Below are 19,282 nucleotides of genomic sequence, written 5' to 3'. Positions count from 1 at the left end.
ATCACTGAGCCAGTTTCTAACCCATTTACATATATTCTCCCCTTGCCCCAGTTTCCTTATTTTATGTACTAACCTTTTGTGTGGCACAGTATGAAATGCCTTAGAAAAATCCAGATATATAACATCCACAGCTTCCCCACAGTCCAATCTATAACTGACCTCCTCATAGAAGCTGATCAGATTAGTCTGACAGACCGATCCCACATAAACCCATGTTGGAGCTGTGTCAGAAGGTTATTTTCATTAGGATATTCCAGAATAGCATCACTAGAAAACCCTAAAAAATCCCACAAGAGATGTTAAATAGGGATCAACCGATATCGATTTTTTAGGGCCGATACCAATACCGATAATCTGTCACCTTTCAGGCCGATAGCCGATAACTTATACCGATATTCCGGTATAAGTTATCGCCTATTTCAACCCCATCCCCCCCGGTGGGGCAGAAGCCGTTGCAGATCAATGATTTATGAACTGCAGCGGCTTTTGCGGTGCCAGAGACCGCCACCGCTGCCCGCTTCTCTACCCCTGCCTGTCCTGAGTCTAACCACCACAGTTGCCCCATCGCCTCCCCCCCCCATCCTCTGGCCACATGCCGCTGCCCCATTTCCTCCCCCCATCCTCTGGCCACATGCCGCTGCCCCATTTCCTCCCCCCATCCTCTGGCCACATGCCGCTGCCCCATCGCCTCCCCCCCCATCCTCTGCCCACATACCGCCACCGCCCCATCGCCTCCCCCCATCCCCGGTGTTATAATTACCTGTTCCCGGTCAGCGATCCTTCTGGCTCCATCGGCGTCCTGCGCTGTCACTGTGCGCACTGACGGTGATGTCGCGTTGGGGACGTCACTCGTCATTACGCAGCGCACAGCAATAGCACAGGAGCCAGAAGGATCGTGGACCCCCGGGAACAGGTAATTATTACACCGGGGATGGGGGGACGCAATGGGGCAGCAGCAGCGATAGTAGTCTCTGGCCGGGGGGCAGGGCATTATCGGCAAGGTAATTGCAGATACCGATAATGTCCAAAATCGCGATTATCGGCCGATAATATCGGCCAAACAGATAATCGGTCGATCCCATATGTTAAACTTACAGGTGTATAGTTCCATGGATCCCTTTTTGACCCCTTTTAAAATATTGGCACCACATTTGCTAAAGCAAAAATACATTATATGATAAAATAAAGGGTGTATCTTGTGTATCTCTGGATCTCCCATAGAGATGCATGGAGGGGGCATGTTGACCCCTGTTCTGTGCACAAATAGAGCTGGAGCGCCGTACAGGAGATTGTGGAGCGTGCTCACTGTTGGACCGCCTGCAATTAGACACTTATCCCCTATCCTTTGGATAAGGATACATTTTCCTAAACAGGACTATCCATTTAAGACTACATAGATATATATTTCATTTCTTGTTGGATCCTTGAAGCTTGTTGCACTTTAGATTTTTGTCTCTCTCTGTATTTGGCTTTCATTTGTTACTTTGTATTAAGCTTATCACTTAAAGGGGTACTCCGGTGAAAACCTTTTTTCTTTTAAATCAACTGGTGGCAGAAAGTTAAACATATTTGTAAATTACTTCTATTAAAAAATCTTAATCCTTCCAGTACTTATTAGCTGCTGAATGCTACAGAAGAAATTCCTTTCTTTTTGGAACATTGATGACATCACGAGCACAGTGCTCTCTGCTGACATCTCTGTAAATTTTAGCAACCATGCATAGCAGATGTATGCTAAGTGCAGCATGGTAGCTCAGTGGTTAGCACTGCTGCCTTGCAGTGCTGGGTACTTGGGTTCAAATCCCACTAAGGACAAGAATAAATAAAGCGTTATTATTATTATAATAACGTCAGCAGAGAGAACTGTGGTCGTGATGTCATCAGAGAGCATTCCAAAAAGAAAAGAATTTCCTCTGTAGTATTCAGCAGCTAATAAGTACAGGAAGGATTAAGATTTTTTTAATAGAAGTAATTTACAAATATGTTTAACTTTCTGCCACCAGTTGATTTAAAAGAAAAAAGGTTTTCACCAGAGTACCCCTTTAAGCAAACTATATCTATTTACTTAGCTATTGTGTGTGGACCTATTTACTCACCCAATCTTAGCATCTATCATATAACATTCAGTCTTTAATCTACTAAACTGCAGACAAAGTATTAAGCAGGTACAATACTGGTGTACGACAACAGAATACATCAGCTGCTTCCATACCAGAGGATGTTTGATTCATCACCGCTTGATAACTTATACTTTTTAGACAGAACCTCCATAACTTGAATCCTTTATTGGTTCTTATGAGTTTCAAGGCTACATGGGCAGGTTCTTAAGATTGTTGCTTTTAAGTGCTGCTACTGTGTAGTTATATTGCTCTGCTAGGACAGAATCAGTATTCGGGTGCATTCACACCACGTTTTTGCAATACAATTAAATGTGAAAACCGTACTGGACCGTATTGAAAAATGATGCTTCATGTTGCATCCGTTTAGTGTCTCATACGGTTTTGTCAGTTTTGTTTTCCCGTACCTAAAACTGTAGCCTACCACAGTTTTTGGGCCAGGTGAAAAACCGTATTAACCCCTTAAGGACGCAGCGTTTTTCAGTATTTTCCATTTTCATTTTTTTCTCATCACCTTCTAAAAATCATAACGCTTTCAATTTTGCACATAAAATTCCATATGATGGCTTATTTTTTGCGCCACCAATTAGTCATTTAACCAAAAAAATCCACGTCAAAACGTGAAAAAAAAATTTATTGAGCGACAAAATTGAAGAAAAAAAAATTTCATTTTGTAAACTTTAGAGGCTTCCGTTTCTACGCAGTGCATTTTTCAGTAAAAATGAAACCTTATCTTTATTCTGTAGGTCCATACGATTAAAATTATACCCTACTGATGTAGGTTTGATTTTGTCGTACTTCTGAAAAAAATCATAACTACATGCAGGAAAATTTATACGTTAAAAATTCTCATCTTCTGACCCCTATAACTCTTATTTTTCCGTGTACGGGACGGTATGAGGACTCATTTTTTGAGCCATGTCCTGAAGTTTTTATCGTTACCATTTTTGTATTGATCGGACTTTTTGATCGCTTTTTATTCATTCTTTCACGATATAAAAATTGACCAAAAATACACAATTTTGGACTCTGGAATTTTTTTGCGTGTACACCATTGACCGTGCAGTTTAATTAACGATATATTTTTATAGTTCGGACATTTCCGCACGCAGCGATACAACATATGTTTATTTTATTTACACAGTTTAGTTTTTTTAATGGGAAAAGGGGGGTGATTCAAACTTTTATTAGGGAAAGGGTTAAATGACCTTTATTAACTTTTTTTTTCACTTTATTTTGCAGTGTTATAACCCCCATAGGGATCTATAACACTGCACACACTGATCTCTTACACTGATCCCTGCAAAGCCATAGCTTTGCATGGATCAGCGTTATAGGGGGTTGATTGCTCAAGCCTGTAGCTCAGGCTTGGAGCAATCAAACGACGATCGGATGCAACGGAGCAAGGTAAGGGGACCTCCGCTCGCGTCCTAGCTGATCGGGACATCGCAATTTTATCGCGATAGTCCCGACCAGCCCGACTGAGCTGCCGGGAAGCTTTTACTTTTGTTTTAGACACGACGATCAACTTTGATCGCCGCGTCTAAAGGGTTAATAGTGCGCGGCACAACGATCGTGTTTTTTTTTTTTACACATGGGAGTCAATGGAAACCATACAGAACCGTATGTGCATACAGTTCCACCTGGTTTGCACCATCCGGTTTTTGACTTTGCACATTTTTTTTTCTTATAATTTCAAACAAGTTAAACTTTATTCATAATGGAGTGAAAAGTTAAAAACATATACGTTTTTTTATTAAACTGATGCAACCGGACATTTTTCAGACCGTATACTGGTTAAAATTTGTACACACGTTTTGATACAGTTTAGTCTGGGTTTGAGGAAACAGTTTTTTCATCAAAAACGCGATACGGGAACTGTACTGCAAAAATGTGGTGTGAATGCACCCTTAGATGTGGTAACAGCAATTTAAAGGGGTATTTCGCCCCCAGACATCTTATCCCCTATCCAGAAGATAGGGGATAAGATGTCTGATCGCGGGGGTTCCGCGCATCAGGCGTTTGTTTTGAGTGTCGGGTTCAGCGCCGGAGGCTCGTGATGTCATGGTTGCGCCCTGTTCGAACTGCATTGAGGGGGCATGGCCTTGACATCACAAGCCTCCGCCCCGCATCGCCAGTCATCCAGCATGAAGCAAAGTTTTCTATGTGCACCAGATGTCTGTGGTGCTGCAGCCGAGATAGACAGGGTCCCCAGCAGCAGGACCCCGCGATCAGACATCTTATCTAGGGGTGGAGTACCCCTTTAAGAGTAAAGGTCTGATATAGATCAGGTGTTAAACAACAAAAGCATTCTACAATATAAGGATTCTGTAATTCTACAATACATGGATTCTGTAATTGGTTGTCAATTATTTTGTCTTCTATTTGCAAAAGTATTACTTGGATTGTTAAAGTAGAGTGTTACAGGAGGAGACTCTTTATGAGCAATGCCGGATAGACAGAACACATCTAAGCTTTTAGTTCTAAAGGATGGAATGACAATGATTTAAGTGGTTCTGTACTTTTCCCTAATGTGTTCACTTCTGCGCAATGATATGTTCAGGGCAGACAAAGGTTTAATCCGTGTCAGAGAGTGCTACATTTCATAATTAATGGATTTCTATATAAATCTGTTTTCTCTTTTTATTTCACTATGCGATCACGTAAGCGGTCAGTAAACAAAGCAGAGAGCACTCTTCAATGATTGCTGCAATTAACCCAAAGCGGATACCTGGCTAAGTGGCTGAAACGTTATGCAGTGAGCACTTCTATGTAGCACTGGCTAGATTTATGCAGGACATTTTAGGTATTGTAGTAAGTACAGAGTCTTTAACTATATCACAATATTCTGAAGACTACATTGTACTGACAAGACTACACAAGGATAATAGAAGACTTTTGCTCTGTACAATAGTCTTTTGGGGGAAGGGGGGTCATATATAGGCAGAAATCATCTATATTGGATTGTTTCCTCTTACAGCCCTGCACGATATATTGCAAAAGTAATTGAAACACAATATAAGCCGCTTGTGATCATTTCCATTTCGTGCCTGCAATTTTCATTGTATTAGAATTTCGGCGGCTGCTCAGACCCTGCATGCATGCAATATTGTGTCGGGCGCTGGGAAAATATATATATATAAAAAATAAAAGATTACTTGCCTAGCCCCAGTCCCCCGTAGGTCTGACACAGATCCCGATCTCCTCTATGCGGTCACTCTGTCTTTCGTGCTTCCATCTTCACAGACAAGCAGCTGGTTGAAGTTACAGAACCTTCCTGCTCAGCCAGTCACTGCAGCGGTGTCCTGCTTCGGCCAGTGATTGGTGTAGCAGGAAGTTCCTGAAATCAGCTGCTTGTTTTTGAATGAAGCACAGAAGACATCAGTACCGAACGGACAAAAACAAGATCTATGGCAGACCTACAGAGGAACGGGACTAGGTAAGCATCATGTTTTTTTCTAATGTTTGCCCCACAATATTAGATGGACATGAAATGGGGGGGATGGATGTGAAATGGGGGGGGGGGGGGGGGGTAAAATGGGAGAGATAGACATAATGGAGGTGTGGACACGAAATGAGGGTGTGTGAAATGGGGTGTGTGGACATCAAATGGGGGGGGTTGAAAACTAAATGGAGGTGTATCTCAGTCTCAATATTTACCTCCTTAATCTCAATCTCAATATTTACCTCCATAATCACAATTGCACATTTTCCCCAAATCGTGCAGCCTCCAACCCACTGGTATTACATGCTCTAGTATTTCCACAGGTGTTGGAACTTCTGTAAAATGACTAAAATGCAGCACTGTGCACTATAGTCATTTTTATAAATAATAATTTTATTTTTGATTTAACTTGGCGCCAGAATACCTTAACTGAGCGTCCGTTCTTTCCGCTGCTTATATAATTGTGCGTTATTAAGATTGTCCACAGTTTTGGATTAAAAGGGGGCTTAAATATTTAAATCAATTATTTTATCTCAGGTCAAATAATCTCGTTTTAGGAGATATCTCACAGGTTTTGGTTGGTAGATAATCAGTAACTGTGGTTTTTACAAATAATGCAAATCATAAATCGGAAACTTTAGGAGCATACACTCACATCCCCTTGTTGATTTAAAAAGTGTACCTGTCAACAAAAACTTTTTATATAATGTAGATAATACAATTATATGTATATTTGTAATATACATTGATTAAAAAAAATGTGTATATTTTTGGGTGAAAAAATGCTGTCCCTGCACTGCAGCAATTGTCTGTGTTTGTCTATGAGGAGTCCAAATACAGGAAGTGAGGACAGGAGAAGCAAAGCTCTGTGCATCCTCATGTGTGAGCCAGTAGCAAGTCACAGAGCCTCAGTGTACAGAGCCCCGCTTGTCCTCAGTACACAGAGCCCCGCTTGTCCTCAGTATACAGAGCCCCGCTTGTCCTCAGTATACAGAGCCCCGCTTGTCCTCAATATACAGAGCCCCGCTTGTCCTCAATATACAGAGCCCCGCTTGTCCTCAATATACAGAGCCCCGCTTGTCCACAGTATACAGAGCCCCGCTTGTCCACCCTCACTTCCTGTATTTGGACTCCTCATAGAGACACACAGGTAATAGCTGCAGGGACAAAAATATACATGTTTTTTTAACCAATGTATATTACAAATATACATATAATGGTATCATCTACATTACATACATTTTTTCTGTTGATGACAGGTACACTTTAATGAGAGGACCCTCAGTTTCCAAACCTGTGTCAAAAATCTATAAAATGTTGGGCTATGAACCCCCGACAGGAGAGTCAGCCGCTTGTCCGGCGGGAGCCGAATTGGGGCAAACAACGTGTCAAACTGGAGTCCCAGAAATATCAGGGACTGGGTGGGAGAGAGGTTGGACTTGTCCTGATTGACCATCCAGCTGAAACGAGACCAGGCCTGAATGGTGAGGATGAGACTCTTTAGATTCTGGGCTCTGGTCGGAGCCTTGATCAGGAGGTCATCCAAGCAAGGAATCATTGAGACACCTCTGGTCAGTCGAAGGCCGATCATCGGTGCCAGGACCTTGGGGTGAAGACCCTCGGAGCAGTGGCCAGGCCGAAGGGGAGAGCCACAAACTGAAACATGGCCTTCTGGGACAGTGAAGCGGAGGTACCGCTGGTGTCCTGGGAAAATCGAAACGTGGAGGTAGGCATCCCTGATGTCCACTAAAGAAAGAAACTCCCCTTGATCCATGGTCGCCACAACGAACGGAGAGACTCCATGTGGAAATGACGAAGGAGAAGATGCTGGTTGAGGCGCTTAAGATCCAGGATTGGGCGTACAGAACCCCCTTTCTTGGGGAGCACGAAGAGGTTGGAATCAAAAACCTCAAAAACATTCCCTGGTAGGAACCGGGACAATGACTCCCTGGATGAGGAGGGACTGTAGTGCGCCCTGAAAAGCCTTTGCCAGAGAGGGGGCTCGGGAAAGAAAAAAGCGATCCCTCTGAAGGGAGGCAAACTCGATCCAGTAGCCATTGGATACCACGTCCCTGACCCAGGAGTCCTGCATGTGCACGGTCCAGACGTCCCGGAAGAGTAACAGAGGACCTCCCACCTGAGAAAAATCTTTAGGCAGAAGTAGGTTTGCGGGTGCCCGCTTTGGCCGCAAAACAGCCGGAAAGGTTGTCCGACTTCCAGGATGGACCCTTCTTGTCTCGCCAAGGCGCCTGCCTGGCCCCTTTAGTGGCACCAAAAGTCCGAAAGGACCGAAAGGTGGATAACTTGCGACGGGAAGCCGTACTGCGAGCCTTATTATAGGTAGTAAGGAACTCTTACCCCCAGTCGCCTCCAAAATAATTTCATCAAGGCGCTTACCAAAGAGCCGAGACCCAGTAAAGGGAAGTTCAGACAGAGACTTCTTTGAAGCGGCGTTTGCATTCCAGGCTTTAAGCCACATGGATCGACGGAGGGCCACTAGGTTGCCTGTGGCAAAGGCAGCACAGCGGGCCGACTGCATGGAAGCAGTAAAATGGAGGGGAAAAAAAGTGGAGGTAGTGCCGGGTGCGGTGTAGGTCTTTATCCGGTATAGGTGGGTACCCAGGTGGGGGTAGAGTGTTCCTTGGGTACTCCAATACTTCTGCATGGAAGCAGAGCAGAGAAAGTCTCCAGCCTTGGACAGTTGAAGAGCTAAGTCAGCCAATTCCTCCGAGGGGGGATCCAGAAAGAATTCCCTGGCGGAGTTAGGAGGCCCAGCCTGAAAGGGCTTTTGACACCCAGGCAGAAGCAAACAAAGGAAGGAGTGAAGAACCTACTGCTTCAAAAGGAAAATGTTGCCAGTCTCCACTCTTTTGTCCGCCGGATCCTTAAAGGAAGCTGCGTCAGCCAATGGCAAGGTAGTCGCCTTAGATCGGCAGGAGACCAGTGGATCTACAATCGGAGGGGAGGTCCACCAAGCAATGAGATCCTTGGTGAAGGGATACTGTGCTTGAACTTTCTTTGCCTCTTGAAACTTCTTGTCCAGATGCCCCCAAGAAGACTCCAGCAAGGCTTCAAATTCAGCATGAGAGCTGAAAACCTTGGGTGCCGGTCGGGCACGGTGAAAGGAAACTTCTGGAGCTACGTCCGAAGATCCTGGGTCCTTTAAATGGAAGGCGTCCCTTATGGCCGAAACCAATGTGTCCACAGTGTCGGCTAAATCTGGTCGGTCCTCGGAATCAGAGGCAGAGTCAGAAGCCTCCTCTACAAGTTCTTTGGGAGAGTGGGAACGAGTGGAGGCAGCCCTGGAAGAGGGAGACACGGACCTGGTACGTGGTTCTGGAGAGCCAGAGTGGCGACCAGGGGAGCGTCCTCTGGAAGAGGGACGTTTACGGAAAGCTGACCGGTGGCGAGAAGGGGTTGACAGTACATCCACGATGCCTGTGCCCCCTCAATCCCAAATGAGGAAACAGTGAATGCTATGTTCCTGAGTCCCCACCTAAAAACAGGAAAAGAAAAGGGAAATAAGAAACTAAACGTCCCTAATCTGGAAAATAAAAAAATGTTTGACCAGGTCTGGGAAACCCCAGACCAGCGTCTGTCTGCTGCAGACACTAAGTTTAAACTGATTACCTCAGGCTCTGTAGGCGGGGATATCCTGCTGGGAGGAGCAGACTTTTTTTTTTTTGGTTTTCAGTGTCAAGTCTCCTAGCAACAACAGCATATACCCAAGGTCAGTGTCCCCAAGGTCCGTGTCCCCCAATGGAACCGATAGAGAAATGTTAATTGCCTTCGGCTGTCTGGGAATGCTGGGAGGAGTTGTAGTTTTACAACAGCTGGAGGCCCCCTGGTTGAGAAACACTGATGTAGAAAGGCTTGTTCTTTTTTTAAAAGACAATATTTTTTTTAATGGCACCACTTTGGAACTACGTATACCATATTGGGGATTTATTCCGATTTAAAAATTTGAACAGTCTTGAAATAAAATGCAAAATGTAAAATACAAAAGGTGCCAACACAGAGTAGCTGCTAATTGCACAGTAAATATTAAAACAAAAAATCCCAAATTAAAGAAAGTCTCCAAAAGGACAAAAAAATTTAATAAAAATAAGCATCCAACACAATATACTCAAATTTCCCTTCACCAAATAAAGTTTATAAAAGTTAAGTGCAGAATATGTACGCAACAACATATACTGTATTTCACTTTTTTTTTTTCACTTTATTTGGCAAGGGGAAGTAAATCTCACCATTGTTTTCTAGGTCCTGCTTTACAACATTTATAGTGCAGTGTAAATAACAAATTAATATTTCTTTTACAGTGGAGGTTTATCTATACTTTACAGCATTATAGTTGTCCTACACACCTATAACCCTGCAAAGCTCAACTAGCCTGTGAGGAGATGGTTTACAGGGACAGAGTGCTTTGATAGCAAGTTGTACCAAAAAAAAAAAGCATACTGTAATTTAAATGGGCACTGTCACATACAGTGGACTTGATGGACGTATGTCTTTTTTCAACCATACTAACTATATGTAAAAACTTTTGATATGTTGTAAAGCATGCAAAAACAATAGGTTTTTGGAACTAAATTTTCCGAAAGCTGTTTTCATGCTGTGGGGGTCTGCTACGCCCCCTTGTGACATCATGGCCACGCTCACTCAATGCAAGTCTATGGGAGGGGGCGTGACGCCCCCGCCCATAGACTTGCATTGAAGGGGAGAGCCTGTGATGTCACCAGGGAAGTGGCCAGCCCCCGCAGCACGAACACAGCGTTCGGAACATTTAGTTCAGAACGCTGGCCAGTAGAGTACCCTTTTAAGGGGTTAAGTGTACATGTTGGTTATGTTCCCTTTATCCCTAGCAGCATTTACAAAGGGGTTGTCAAGGCATTGATATTTTAATAAGTATAAACTAGCAGATTGAAGACTATTTACACTCAAAAGTTTAATTCAGACAGATTAAGAAATCAGAAGATGAAGCAGCATGATACTGTGCGGCAGCCAAAATAGTTGTTACCTCTGACTTAGGGACTTATTAGACAGCCAAAAGCATCCTAAGAAGAAGTAGCTATCTCATAGATTTGTAGTAGTTTACAAAGCCATCACTTGGCTCAAACATTGTGTGGGAAGGGCCTGCATGAAGGATCGTTGGATCATCTGTGTGGCCCTTAAACCCCTTCCCACTATAGGACGTATGCATACATCCCAGCACCCGACACGTTCGCGTGCTAGGGGGTATGCATACGTCCTAGCGATCTCTGGCACTGCCGCGGGCAGCGCAGGAGATCGGCGGCAAGACCCGGCTGTCAATCACAGCGGAGTCCTGCCGCAGCTGCTGGAGCCACGATCACGCCAGTCCCGGCAGCATTAACCCCATAGATGCCGTGATCAATTCTGATCACGTATCTATGGTGTTGACAGGGGGGAGCGTGCTCGATACCATCTGTCTGCCTGCTACGGAAGCCTGTGAGATCTAGCCACAGGCTTCATTGTGTGCAGCTGATCGGGTCATACTGTGCTGCAGTACAAATGTATTGCAGCATAGTATAACCTGTAAAAAATAAAAATAAAAAGTTCTTCAAAAAAAAAAAAAAAAAAATGCCCCTTTCCCAATAAAAGCTGTGTATTATCACCAAAAAAGATCAAAAACACAAATCATATACATATTGGGTATTGCCACATCCATAATGACGTGTACTATAAAACTATAATGGAAATTATCCCGCATGGTGAACGCTGTAAAAAAATAAAATAAAACACAAAATTCCCCAAATTTGGTACAAATAGCAGAATAAAAAAAAGATCAAAAAGGTAGCACGTATAGCATAAAATTATACCAATAAAAAGTACAGCTCATCCCGCAAAAAATAAGCCCTTTAATGGCGTCGGACGAAAAATAAAAGAGTTACGGCTGTTGGAAAATTTATGGCAGAAAAATAATTTTGCTCAGAAAAGGAAAGAACATAGAAAGCCAAATAAAAGGTGTATCGCCACATCACTTTTACCACACAGTGCACACCATAAAAATATATATATTTTTTTATCTGAAATTTTCCAGTTTTCCACAATATTTTGTAGTTTTTCACCAAAATTGCTGCATGTGTCAACAAAAATGCACCAATTATAAAGTACAATATGTCACGAAAAAAACAATCTCAGAATGATTCTGCTCAGAAAAAGCGTTCTAAAGTTATTACCATTTAAAGAGATACATGTCAAATAAAAAAAAAGTAAAACGTCCTTACGGGGTTAAGGAAATCAGCAGTCTGCAATACATCCCCTTATTACCTGGGGAGATGTGTAACCGATGGCCAATTTTTAGTTGGTCGAACAGATCAGCATTCATCAGCTGATCGCTACTATTGCTACACAAGGCGATGTCAGCCTGCTTGGATGATAATCGCGCTCTGTACAGGGCCCCTTAGCATCTAATAGAAATCATGGTACAGCCATCACTTAGTTATTGATATAAAATGCCGAAAGAACAATAATTCACCATCAGCTGCTAAGAAGCCAATACAAAAAACAAACTTTTTTATTCTATTTATACATTTTTTTTAATTTACCTAGTGTTGACCTCACCTGTGAAATTGCAGCTTCTGTGTCCGACAACCCAAGGAGGAAAATCCGCACCTTATCAATTTTGACAGGAATGGTGCGTCCTCGCCATTCCACTTCACTCATGGTAGCCGCTTGTTTTGCCCTTGTCTGTGAGATTAGAGTCTGTATAACAGAAAATAAATAAAGGATCACTCATTTAGGCATCATCTTGTAATTCTTCCTTACAAGGGTTATTCTTATCTTACATCACAAGGTCATGCTAAAAGGTTATAAAAGGCAGGAATCCGACCTTTGCGTCCCCACTGATCATGTGAATGGAGAGGACGGCGCTCTGTACAGCAGCCCTTGGTGCAGCTCTGCAGTATTTGGTTGAACTTGATGGACGTATGTCTTCTTTTTTGACCATACTATGTAAGACCTGCTGCAGTTCCCTTCCTTCACAGGAAAAAAACCTCAAAGGCTTCTTCACCTTTAGTCTCATGATTAGTAGGAGTCCCAGAGAATCTAACCCCCCTGATCACAGTGATGGTATATCCTCTGAATATAACATCACTTGAGATGGAAATACCCCTTTAAACCCATCACGCTATACAAAAATGGGAGTTAGGTCTTCAGGCCAGTTTGTACTCTACTACACCTGTATAGCCAAAAAATGCCAACTCTTAAAGAAAAACTGTCAGCCAGTTCACCAACACTAAACCCAATATACTGGGTGATAGTGTGGGTAAACTGGAGTTAGTCTGTGCCCTGGCCGCTGAGTTCTCCCCCGATAAAGTTCTGTTTGTCCTCTCTGTAGTAGCGCTTTGAAGGCAGGCCCCTGGGGTCCATATATCTTTGGGTCCTAGAGGAAAGGGCCTAAGCCGGCCCCTGTGGTTTGCATATTAATTTTCTTAACATGCCCCCTGAGCACAGCGCTCTGTCTGCAGAGCACATGCGCTTGAAGATTTTACACAGCTCTCAAAGTCCTGATGACGTGAGAGCTGTGCGTCCCCAAAGAGGGCTCTGCACAGTAACTGCTCATGGGCCGGGCCCTCGTTACTCCCGACTTCTGTAGCGAGTAACACTGCGTAGAGCGCTATCTGGGGATGCACAGCTCTCACGTCATCAGGACGTGAGAGATGCGTAAAATCTTCAAGCGGGGTGGGCTTAGGCTCCTTCCACCGGGACCCAAAGAAATATGGACGCTGGGGCCCACTTTCAAAGCGCTACTACAGAGAGGACAAGCAGAACTTTATCGGGGGAGAACTCGGCAGTTTTCCTTTAAGAAAATCTGACAACAGCTTTCCCCACCTTGCTGCGGGTGATGTTGATTGAAATGCAGTTTACCTTATAAAATGCTGTGCAGCAGTTTTGTTGTAATTGTTAGAAAACAAAATCATCAATCATCAAGGAGCAAAGAGTGGATTTTTTTATGATGTACAAGCAATGTCTCTCCCGCCTGCTTCTATCTTCCTAATCTACAGTGTTAAATCCCATGCACCTTCTAGGCTAGATTTAGCTTTGTACATTAGGCAGATTTTTAGCTAGCCTCTGACACATATACAGAACTGCAGAACATTGGAACAGTATTAAAGTGAACCTGTCCTTTGCTAAAACTCTTTATATAATGTAGATAACATTATATGTATATTTGTTATAAACATTGGTTAAAAAATGTGTATATTTTTTTGGGGGAAAATCCTGTCTTGTCCCTGCAGCAATTGCCAGTATGTATCTGTAGAGACACAAAATACAGGAAGTTCGGGTGGGACAAGCGGGTCTCGGCGCACCGAGGACAAGCGGGTCTCGGCGCACCGAGGACTTTCGTTTTTTCCTCCTTACTTTTAAAAATCATAACCCTTTCAATTTTGCACTTAAAAATCCATATGATGGCTTATTTGCGCCACCAATTCTACTTTGTAATGACATCAGTCATTTTTCCCAAAAATCTACGGCGAAACGGGAAAAAAATCATTGTGAGACAAAATGGAAGAAAAAAACGCCATTTTGTAAATTTTGGGGGCTTCTGTTTCTACGCAGTACATTTCTCATTAAAAATGACACTTTATCGGCTCCATTGGGGGACACAGACTCTTGGTATATGCTGCTGTCTCTGGGAGGTTGACACTATGGTAACCAAAAAGTCGGCTCCTCCCAGCAGGATATACCCGCCTCCAGGCCACTGAGCAATTCAGTTTTTGCTTAGGGTCTTAAGGAGGTGGACATGGTCTGGTTTTCTCCAGACCAAGTCTCATTTTTTATTTTATTAGGTTTAGGGAATGTGTTAGTTCTTTATTCCTTTTTATTTCTGTTTTCAGGTGGGGACTCAGGAACGCAATGTTCACTGTTTCCCCATTGCGAGAGGTGGCAGGCATCTTGGATGTACTGTTAACCCCCTCTCGCCAACGGTCAGCGCTTGGGGTTCCACCTCATGGGTCCGGGTCCCCCTACCTCCCTGTTCGCCTCGCTATGAGCTTGGCTTGCCGCAGGTGAAAATGCTGACTGAAGACTACAGTCTGAAGACTTCTTTAGGCAAGTTCTTCAGCATGAGGGGAGTACCTTTCTCTCCCTAGGTCTTGCAACAGCTGGAGACCCTTTGTTCTTGGCCCTATCCTACAGAAGCTGGGACTGGCCAGGGGATATTTATCCCCTGCAGGGGGAGTATTTTTTAATATATGGGGGGCAGTGGAGCTATGGGGCAGTGTTTGTACGGGCACTTTTATTAAGAAGTGTGTGTTTCACTGTACACGCCGCAGGCTTCTTCCTGCGGGCGGCTTGCGTCTTTTTTACTTTCACTTTCGGCAGCCGCGGCTGCCGACGGCACTTCACCCGCTCCGTTCCCGGTCGCACAAGACTCACTACAGGCGGCGTGTGAGCTTGGGGTTCGGAGCGGGCACCATTACAGAGGAGTCCCGCTGTATAGCTCCGCCCACTTGGCCGCATAAGCGCCTCAGCAGCGCGAAAAGAGCCACCAATCAGCGCTGTGCGCACGTGGGGCCGTGCAGGGGCCAATCACAGAGCTCCTTGCCCTGACCCGGCCTCTTCCTCCTATTGGCCGGCGTCTTTTCTCTCTCCCTCAGCACGGTGCAGAGTTCTCCTCACAGCAGCTTCCTTGGGACACAGACTCTGGGTGAGACTATTCATTTTTTGACTATGTCCATGCCCAAAACTTTTGCTCCCTCTAAGCAGATTCCGGGAATATTAGTTACCCATTACGCTTGTAAAAGCTGCTCTGCAAAAATGGCAGGTTCTGCTGAACCCTTTTGTTCTGCCTGCTCCACTGCTCCCCCAGACCCCCCTGCTATTTCTAACCCAGGTGCCCCTTCAGACCTGGTGGGTTCGGCCGCCCCTCCAGCCTGGGTTTCCTCCCTCTCCAAGTCTATATTCGACTTGGCACAGGTCTCCCGTTCTGTTGTGACTGCCTTGGAGAGGTCTACCCTTCACCGGCCCTCTAGAAGGTCCCGTTCCCCTTCTCCCTACGCTTTGCATAAGCATAATAGGGATGTCTCCTCTGACTCTTCCCAGGAGTATACTGGTACGCATGGGCGTTCCTCTCACAGGTCTCGCCAGACCACTTCTTCAGGCCACACGCATCACTCTTCTAGAGGACGTTCCCGCGGTCGCCGCTCTGGCTTTCCTGAACCACGTACCAGGTCAGAGTCTCCCTCTTCCAGGGCCGCCTCCACTCGTTCGCACTCTCCTGGAGAGCTGGCGGCCGAGGGTTTCGATTCGGAGGACCGTTCGGACTCCGTGGACACGGTGAACTCATTGGCTATGGCCATAAGAGACACCTTTAACCTAGAGGACCCAGGAACTTCGGACGTAGCTCCAGAGGTATTCTTTCATCGTGTCCGGTCGGCACCCAAAGTGTTCAGCTCTCATGCTGAATTTGAGGCCATTCTAGAATCTGCCTGGAAGCACCCTGAGAAGAAGTTTCAGGGACTGAAGAAAGTCCAAGCGAGATATCCTTTCGCGAAGGACCTTGTTTCCAAAGTGACTTCCTCTCAGTCGGTGGATCCTCCCGTTTCCCGCCTCTCTAAAGCTACTTCAAGGATCCTGCGGACAAAAAGGTTGAGTTGTTAGCGAAGTATGCCTTTGAAGCAGCGGGTTCTTCCGTGCTCCCTGCCTTCGCCTCACCTGGGTGTCTAAGGCCCTCTCGATTTGGCATTCCCGACTCCGTCAGGGCATTCTTTCAGGTTCTCCTCCGGAAGAACTGTCTGCTCTGGCCCTCCAATGTTCCAAAGCTGGAGATTTCCTGTGTTCTGTTTTCTTGCACTCAGCTCGCTGCGCTGCTTATGCCACCGGTAATCTAGTGGCCCTCCGTCATTCCATTTGGCTTAAAACTTGGAACGCGGACGCTGCATCCAAGAAGTCCATCACCGAGATTCCTTTTACTGGTTCCAGTCTTTTTGGCAAGCGCCTGGATGAGATTATCTCTGAGGCGACAGGGGGAAAGAGCTCTTTATTACCTCAAAACAAACCAAGCACTTCTTTCCGTAGGAAGTCTTCTTCCTTTCGGACGTCAGGCCCCTCTAAAGGGTCCAACCAGGCGCCTCCACGGGACAAGAAGGTTCCCTTTTTCAAGGCCAGTCCCTCGTGGAAGTCGGACACCAACCGTCTCGACCGTTTTGCCGCCAAAGCGGGCAAACGCAAACCCACTTCTGCATGAAGGGACGCCCCCGCCCGCAGCTTTTTTCCGGGTGGGAGGTCGTCTCTTGTTTTTTCGAGACGTTTGGACCAAGCACATTCAGGACTCCTGGGTCAGGGACGTGGTGTCCAACGGATACCAGATAGAATTTGCCTCCCTTCCGAGGGATCATTTTTTTCCAGTCCCATGCTCCCCGATCTCCCTCGCTTGCGAGGGGATTTCGGGAGGCTCTTCAGTCCCTTCTTGTCCAGGGAGTCATCGTCCCAGTTCCTTCAAGGGAACGCTTTCGGGGTTTTTATTCCAATCTTTTCGTGGTTCCCAAGAAAAACAGTTCTGTGCGGCCAATCCTGGATCTCTAACGTCTCAACCACCATCTTATCCGCCATTTCCGAATGGATTCTCTCCATTCGGTGGTGGCATCTATGTATCAAGGGGAGTTTCTTTCCTCTGTGGACATCAAGGATGCCTACCTCCACGTTCCAATTTTTCCCGGACACCAGCGGTACCTCCGCTTTGCGGTTCCGGGAGGTCATTATCAATTTGTGGCTCTCCTCTCCGGTCTGGCCACAGCGCCACGAGTCTTTACCAAGATTCTGGCACCTGTGGTAGCTCTGTTACGGTCAAGAGGGGTCTTAGTGATACCCTACTTGGACGACCTTCTCATCAAAGCCCCCACCAGAGCCCAGGCTCTGGAGAATGTGAGCCTCTCTCTTCAGACCTTATGTCGTTTCGGGTGGATGGTCAACCGAGACAAGTCAGTTCTCTCCCCCACCCAGTCTCTGGTCTTCTTGGGGCTTCAGTTCGACTCTGCCTCGGCTCGGATTCGCCTTCCGCCGGACAAACGTCTGGCCCTCTTGTCAGGAGTCCGCTCCCTTCGGACACCATCCCCGGTCTCCATCAGTACTTGCATGGAAGTCTTGGGTCGGATGGTGGCAGCCATGGAGGCCGTACCCTTTGCCCAGTTTCATTACCGTCCTCTTCAGCTGGTGATTCTTGCATGACGGGACAGGTCCCCTCTCTCTCTCTCTCTCTCTCGATCGCATGATTGTTCTCCCGCTCCGGACTCGGCGGTCTCTGCGCTGGTGGCTCCGCTCCACTCTTCTTCAGGGGCGTTCGTTCCACCGCCTCCACTGGCAGGTGGTCACGACAGACGCCAGCCTGTCAGGGATCAGACGGTTCAAGGCCTCTGGCCTCCCCAAGAAGCCCTTCTTTCCATAAACATTCTGGAGCTGAGGCTCTGAGCGATTCATCTTTGTCTGAAGCATTGGGAGTCCCTGCTTCTGGGTCACCCTGTCTGTGTCCAGTCGGACAATGCCACAGCTGTGGCATACATCAATCGGCAGGGCGGCACTCGCAGCTCAGCGGCCATGTCCGAGGTGTCAAAGATCCTCCTCTGGGCGGAACAAGTGGTTCCAGCCATTTCGGCGATTCACATTCCGGGAGTTCTCAATTGGGAAGCGGATTTCCTCAGTCGGTCCTCAGATGACCCCAGAGAGTTCTCTATTCTTCCGGAGGTGTTTGAGCAGATCTGCGACCTCTGGGGGACCCCAGACGTGGATCTCTTAGCGTCTTGACACAACCAGAAAGTACTGAAGTTTGTTTTAAAGTCCAGGGACCCCCTGGCTCTAGCCGCGGATGCCTTAGTAATCCGTGGTCGGGCTTTGTCCTGCACTACATGTTCCCTCCCCTCCCTCACAGGGTCCTGAGGAAGCTCAAGGCGGAAGGAGTCCCCGCCATTCTGGTTTCTCCAGACTGGCCTCAAAGGGCATGATACGCCGACGTGGTCTGGCTTCTGGACGACGTTCCGTCCCGCCTTCTTCTTCCAGACCTACTGTCACAGGGTCCCCTTTGCCACCCCAATTTACAGTCAATGCATTTGACGGCGTGGCGGTTGAGACTGCGGTTCTAAGGGCCCGCGGCTTCTCTTCTCAGGTAATTCGCACCATGCTTAGGGTTCGCAAGCCCTCCTCTGCGAAAATTTACCACCGTACCTGCCGGTCTTCCTTTTTCTCCAGTTACCTTTTCCGTGCACCGTCTCCTTTCCTTTTTTACAGTCAGGGTTGGAACTAGGGCTGGCTCTCAGTTCCCTTAAGGGTCAGGTTTCGGCCCTTTCTATTCTTTTTCTTATAGCTATTACCTCCATTAGGAGAGTTTCTGAACTGGCAGCTCTCTCCTGCTGTTCTCCTTTCCTGATAATTCATCAGGACAAGGTTGTTCTCCGACCAGATCCGTCTTTCTTGCCTAAGTCGTTTCGGCTTTTCATCTCAACGAGGACATCATCCTTCCGTCATTTTGTCCCGCTCCTTCTCATCCCAGGGAGCACCTGCTTCACAAATTGGCTGTGGTTTGAGCAGTTCGGACTTATCTTTCCGTCACCTCTTCCTTTCGTCAGTGCGATTCTTTTTTCATCCTTACGGAAGGCCGTCGGAAGGGACAGCCTGCTTCTAAGCCCACCATTTTTCGGTGGATCCGATGTGCTATTTCGGAAGATTACCGCTGCAAGGGGAGGACCCCACCTTTCAGGGTTTTGGC

At 46.2% G+C, this 19,282-nt stretch overlaps 1 protein-coding gene across 1 annotated transcript in view; it reads right to left on the bottom strand.

Annotated features, from left to right (window-relative positions):
- Window positions 1-19,282, bottom strand: part of SRP68 (signal recognition particle 68) — a 56,639-nt gene that overhangs the window by 12,143 nt on the left and 25,214 nt on the right. Inside the window, exon 8 of the mRNA XM_056549437.1 lies at window positions 12,145-12,285. Within this exon, the coding sequence (XP_056405412.1) occupies window positions 12,145-12,285 (141 nt within the window). The remainder of the gene's footprint in view (window positions 1-12,144; window positions 12,286-19,282) is intronic.

This window comes from Hyla sarda, chromosome 13, assembly GCF_029499605.1.
Source record: "Hyla sarda isolate aHylSar1 chromosome 13, aHylSar1.hap1, whole genome shotgun sequence".
Classification (NCBI taxonomy): Eukaryota; Metazoa; Chordata; class Amphibia; order Anura; family Hylidae; genus Hyla; species Hyla sarda.
This window is presented reverse-complemented; position numbering and strand designations above follow the sequence as displayed.